Source organism: Narcine bancroftii, chromosome 8 (genome assembly GCF_036971445.1).
Source record: "Narcine bancroftii isolate sNarBan1 chromosome 8, sNarBan1.hap1, whole genome shotgun sequence".
Taxonomy (NCBI): Eukaryota; Metazoa; Chordata; class Chondrichthyes; order Torpediniformes; family Narcinidae; genus Narcine; species Narcine bancroftii.
This window is the reverse complement of record NC_091476.1, coordinates 45,433,047-45,439,397: the sequence shown is the minus strand read 5'-3', so window position 1 is coordinate 45,439,397 and position 6,351 is coordinate 45,433,047. Positions and strand designations below refer to the sequence as shown.

Genomic DNA, 6,351 nt, shown 5'->3' with positions numbered 1-6,351 from the left:
CCTCCCAGACACACTCCACCCCTCGAGACTTTTATGTACGGACACCAACAACACGCCTCATGAAAGGATGTTTGCTTTCCCTAGGAAGTCTGCATCAGGGACTACACTGCCCACCTGGCTGACCTCCCTGGGACCAGTCCTGCTTGGAAGCACATCAGGCAATCTGAGACTGACCTGCTGGTCAAGATGTTCTGCCTTCTCCATGCAAGCCGCCAGTATGCCTACGTTGCCTTCCCAGACGGGTGCGAAGACACAGTCTTGATCTGGGATCTTGCTCCATTGGGGGCCTCCCCAACCACCACTTACTTTCAACAGACACCTCCTCCCACTTCAATCTTAGGGGTCCTGGAACCTGCAGCTGACCACCCCCTACCCCAGGCCACCATTGTTATCAATGATGTACCACCTCCACACACCCCCACCACCCTACCTGTCCACACCCCTTGACAAACTGTTAACAGGTCAACCTCACAAGCTGCTCAGGGTGCTATGGTAATGCCCCAACCATTGCCATGTCGCTCGCTGCAGCAGAGGAGACGCCCGGATAGACTTAACCTGTAAAACGTATATATGTATAGTAGTTTCACCCTCTTTTTTTCTCATCCTGCATGACTCTTCGTTAAAAAGGAGAGGTGAATGTGGTAAACCACTATTATGCCAGCTGAACACGCCACCCAAGACTCATCCTTCCCATAGCCCCTTGCTTGTCCTCCTTTCTCTTTGCTTCAATCAGACCATGAGGTTGATGGTTGTTCCAGTCTTTAATCAATAAAAGCCCTGATTGTTTCACAATATCAGCCCTTTTGTGATTATTGATGGTAAATCAATTTTATTAACTAAACATTTCAAAAAAAGCATGGAACAGCATTGATGTGAAAGAGCAGCCAACTAACATATTAAAAGACTTGTCCCACCCTCTTCACCACCTACCATGTGAAATTATGCTCCACCAAGGACATCTCTTGCTGTTGTCAAACTTCTGAATGAACCTCACACCCAATAAAATGGTCCTTTGTCCGATTCTAATGAATCTCTGTAAAAACACAAAAACTCAGCAGGTCACCCAGCATCTTGAGAAGGTAAAAATGTTTTTGGGTGTGAGTCCTTCTTCAAGATATGAGCATTTTTACGTTTTCACTACCATCACTGCATCTGCAGACCATTGTGTTTCACTCCACACGTCTGCATTCTGTTTTTCCTGCTGAACTATGTATGGGTTGACCAGCTGGGCTGCTCAGAAAATAATAATAATAATAATCATAATCTTCAACAGAACTATTTTTGTAATATCCAGGAAGGCGTGGATATTCTAGACACTGACATGACAGAGAAGAGGGGCAGCTGCTGCCCTCTCTCAACAACGGGGGCGATTGCATCTGGCACAAGAGCAGTCAACCCATTGTCAGAGGTTGCCTGCAATGAACCAAGAATCGACGAAGAAACTGGAATAGGATTCCGGATACAGAAATAAATCAGTAGCACAGTATCCCAGAACATCGTTTTAGGTAAGTAAATAAAACTTCCCTGTAACAATATCAAAAACGACTGAACTAAAGCAACATTACATTCCTGGAGGCAGACAATATCTCTCCATTCACTTTGAGTTTAACTCTCATTGATACGCCTCTTGCTGATGTTTCAGTAACTGCACCCGTTGGAAAAAATGTTCTAATGGTAATCCTTGTGTTGAGAGTGTTGGGTATTTGTTGCAAATCTCCTTCATCATACATCAGCGGTCTCAAACACTCTGCAGGCACGAACCGATGCATTGCTTCATCTGAGACACGTTATTGCATTAGTGACCAGAATGGCAGTTGAGACAATGTAAAGAAGAAACGTCTCACAGCAGCAGCGACCCTGATTTGACTTTTTCCTGGAGGAATCACTGTCCTGGAATCGCTCCTATTGGAGGCTTGGCATTTCCATCATCTCTCCCCATCTGCTGTCAGAAAGTGATGCGACTTCCTTACCCCGATGTATGAATGGTGCCACTTTTTCCCCCGAACCCTAGGTCAGGCCTGGCGATGCTGAGTGTCGAGGGAATTAAACCGTGTGTCGACATTTAATCCTGCCACTTGCAGTTGGAAACAGCAGATCTGCTTCTTTATCTGCAGGCGCTGCCGACCTCCCGGGTGCTTCAGAGAGTCCTGTTAGGTGACGAGCTCATTGGTCTTAAATCTGACCATAACTCTGCGGATGAGAGTGAAACTGCAGGTGGCATTTGCTGTGTGTCTCGACGGGAGCTGCATGCGCCCGTGGCCAACAAACATTTTGCTTTTCAAGACATTAATGCAAAGTTAAATATGTTCAGGACAATTCCAGAATCCAGGAGAGTAAAAACCAACTGCATATTCTATTATAATTAACACGATCAACATTTAAATAAAAACAAATTCACCATGTATAAATAACAAGGGTTGCTGCCTTTAGGGGTGGGGTGGCCACATTACTCTGTCACTTAGTTCATTCCCTTGTCGGACATCTGGCTGGGCAGGAGGTGAAGCTCGTTTTCTGAGCTACAGCTGGTTGAGACCGTCTCCCTGCGGCAGTGTCTAGGGGTCGGAGGCCTACTCACGTCCATGGGCGTTAGTGCAGTGATGGGCCGCTCCGACCAGGATCTCAGCACACCCGCTCGAGGCCCGCCTGGGGAACAACGACAGGGGAACCCCCTACTGTCCATCACGGTGAAATGACTGCTTGGCGGCGAGATCCTGGGTGGGGGTGACTTGCAGCAGGAACCGCTCAGCCGGAGCAGGAACTCCCTCCTGATGCTCCTGTGCAAATAGCCGTAGATGTAAGGGTGGACACAGCACTGGCCATAGAAGAGGATCAGAGCAGCAGTGTTGATCCAGGGAGGTGGCCCCTGCGCCTTGTGGATGGACATGGTGCCCAGGATGTTGTAGGGGCCCATGCTCAGCAGGTAGGAGGACATAATGACAAAGACCACCCTGGCAGCTTTGCAGCGGGAGCGGCGCGGTCGAGCTCTGCCACCTGAGCCAGAGATGGATCTGTTCGTGCAGGACGGTCTCCACGCCAAGGCGTTGGGATGAGTTGGGTGAACCAGGGCGTTCTGCCGCCGAGCTGCTTGGAACACCATCCAGTAGCAGGCCAGCATGACACAGGCAGGCAGCCAGAAGGTGAGCAATGTGGTCAGCAGGGAGTAGGAGGGGCTGGATGACCAAACAAGGCGACAAAAGGTGCGACCATCAAAGGCCACCTGCCCCCAGCCGTACAGAGGGGGGCTGCTCTGCGCTATTCCCAGCAACCAGGTAAAAGCAATGAGGTTTCTCCCTCTGTTGGGAGTCATCCTCGTGGGATAGGACAGGGGATGGATGATAGCCAGGTATCTGTCAATGGAGACCACCACAATGGTATTGACACCAGCAAATGCAAAGAGATGCATTAAGACTACCAAAACCTTGCAGAGACTCCTGTTGAATGGCTGGACCCCAGGCACACTCCCTGCAATTACCATAGGCATCACCACCACTGTCTGGAGCAGATCAGCCAGGAGCAGGTTGAAGACAAAGCGATTGGCCACGTGTAGCAGCTGGGGTTTGCTCTGGAACACCATCAGCACCAGGCCGTTCCCAATCAGGGAGATACAGAGGATGGCAGCGACCAGAGTGATTCTCAGCAGGTTGTCAGGCGAGGAGCTCCAGGTCCCAGGTCCAAGTGTGGAGTTGGTGGCGTTAATGGAGAGAGTGAACTCGGACATCCCCCACTGAGCTGTGTCTGCCCACAGACGAATCCTCCTGTGTTTCAGCTGGTGGCAGCTGGTGAATCATTCCGCTCCGGCCCATCCATCCCGGCTGCGTCTCGACATTCCTGTACCACTGCTTTCGCTCTGTTTGGGCCCCAGTGCCACCTGAAACACGCAGCATTACATTAGCCTGACAAGGTCCCACAACCCCAACAGCAAGCCCGACCAACACCACTCCTCCGCTGCTGGGGGTTAACTTGACGGTGTTGCACCGTGTCCGGATCTTATTGCATGTCCCTAAACACCTAACGCACACTGAACCGAGCTCCTCACGGCCGTGGGCAACTTAACAAGCAGAGCTAACTTGTCGTCCCCATGCCAGCCGACCACAGCTGGCTTTCATCCTTCAAGCATCTCCTCTCTTTCCCTCCCCCAGCTTTCCGTTCCTCCCTTCTGCTTCAGCGCCAAGGGGACCCGACACCTCCGCCCCATGGCCAGGAGCTCCCTTCCCAAAAATTCCAGCATCTCGCTAACCTCCACTCTCGGATTCCGCTTGACTAAGTCTTTCAGGACCCCTTCTCCCGATCCCAGTCTGTAACCCTGCCCTGCAGTCCAAGACAGATCTAGCGCTGTGTCCGACTGGGCCTGAGGGAGCACAACCCGAGCCCAGGACAGGGCTAGGTGGGCAGCGAGGATGGAGCAGCAGGGGGTGGTGGGGACTGCGAGAGTGGGGTGGGAGCAGCAGAGGTGGGTGGCGCGGCGAGGGTGGGGGCAACAGGAAGTGGGTGGTGACCAATGTGGAGGCAGCGAGAGTTAGGGGTGATGAGGGGTGGGTGTGGCGAGGGTTGGGGACAGCAGGGGCTGAGGGGTGCGGGTGGCGGGGTGAGAGGCCGCGGCAGTGAGGGTGAAGGCAGCGAGAGGAAGACGGGTGGGGGGGAAGGGTCAACCGTTTCCTCAAAAGTGCGTCTATCTGGGTTCAGATTTCGCCCCCCCCCTCCCCCCCACATCGCTCCCCGACCGCTCTCCTCGGCCTTCGGCTGTCCGATCCCCAGTGTCTGCTCCCCGGTTCCCGGCCGCCCGTCCGGCCGCTCTCCCCGCGCCGCGTCGCTAGGAATGGACGGGCGGTCAGGGCTGCGAGCTCCGCCCGCCTTCACGTTCGGATGTCCGTGCTTTTCATTCACAAATTTTCTGCTGCGGTGAACGGATCGCAACGACTCCAGGAGCGGTTCCCGACGGCCGCTGGCAGAGCCCGCAGGACCCATTCGGGGTTGAGATAGGAAGCGGGACATCTCACCGAGGCTGCGGTTCTCAAATATTTCAAGTGCATCCTCGGAATTGCCGTCCTCTCGCCCGCTCTCGGCGCCACCGACATCCCTCAGCCTCCGGAGGGAGGGGGTGAGGGGCTCCCAATGATGACCTCCTCCCCGCAATGCTCCTTCTCAATCCGCTGTGCCGCCTGAAAGCACCCACCCATTCATTCATTACATCTCACAACACTCAAGGTTTAAGGGCTGTAGAGACCTTGAGAGCGGGGCGACCCAGAGGAGTTCTCAAGGCTACACAAAATCACCACTCAGGTGCTCTCCTCTACATCTTCCAAACGCAGTACAATGATCTGGGTCCAATATCAGTGTCCTGTCCCAGGTCAAGGTTCCAGCACTCAGGCCAGGTTATTCACAGGTTCCTCAAACTTTCAAACTCTTTCATGGGAAGAGATCTCTAGGTGCCAAAGCAAAAGATCCAAAGAAATGCTCCCAGTTTCCTTGAAGAATTGCAACATCCTCGCCCACGCCTGGAACCTCTGGCCCAGACCACTCAAAGTGGAGAAGGAAAATTGGGGGTTAAACAGTAAAGTCTGTGAATGCTGGGGTCGAATGCCCTGGTGAAACTCAACAGATCATGCAACTTCCACTGAAGTAAAGATGTAGGTATCAGGGATTGAAACCTTAAATCCGTACATCAATGCATAAGCATAAAGTGTGCAAGGAGGCCAGCACTTGACAAACTATCCAGCTGGCCACCCTATCAGCCAAACCCAGAGGCGCCTGTGGAAGAATCTCCAGTTCCAGCATAGGCCTCACCACAGAAGCTAAGGGAAACAAGTCACTCTTGATCCCAAAGGAGTGTTGAAGAAAGAAAAGGTCAAGAGATTCACTGGCATGTATATGTCTACAGATATATTGAGAACAAAAGGTTAACAAGGGAGAAAAATGGTCCTCTTCAGATCAGAGTGGTCAGCTATGTATGGAGCCAAGAGAGATTGGAGAGATTTTTGCATCTGTATTTACTTAGGAGACTGACAGACTGTAGAAGTGAGACAAACAAGCAGTGAAATCATGGAAGCTATATAGATTGCAAAGGAGAAAATGCCTTCTCCCTTGTGGTAAATAAGGTGGAAAAATCTCCAGGGCCTGGATCTCAAAGGAAGCTAGTGTGGAAATTGTAGGGGCAGACATATTTAAAATGTCCTTAGCCACAAGTGAGGTGCCAGACGATTAGAGGATAGCTAATGTTGTTCTGTTGTTAAAAAAATGCTCCAAGAATAATTTGGGAAATTATAGGCCAGTGAACCTGATGACAGAAATGGGTAAATTATTAGAAGGTGTTCTGAGATATTGGATGTACAAGTATTTGGATAGGCAAGGACT

The 6,351-nt window shown here is 51.6% G+C and overlaps 1 protein-coding gene across 1 annotated transcript; it reads right to left on the bottom strand.

Annotated features, from left to right (window-relative positions):
* Window positions 1–2,458: 2,458 nt before the first annotated feature.
* Window positions 2,459–3,718, bottom strand: gpr101 (G protein-coupled receptor 101). The gene has a single exon (XM_069896188.1). The coding sequence runs from the start codon at window positions 3,716–3,718 to the stop codon at window positions 2,459–2,461; it is 1,260 nt and encodes a 419-aa protein (XP_069752289.1).
* Between the last annotated feature and the right edge of the window lie 2,633 nt (window positions 3,719–6,351).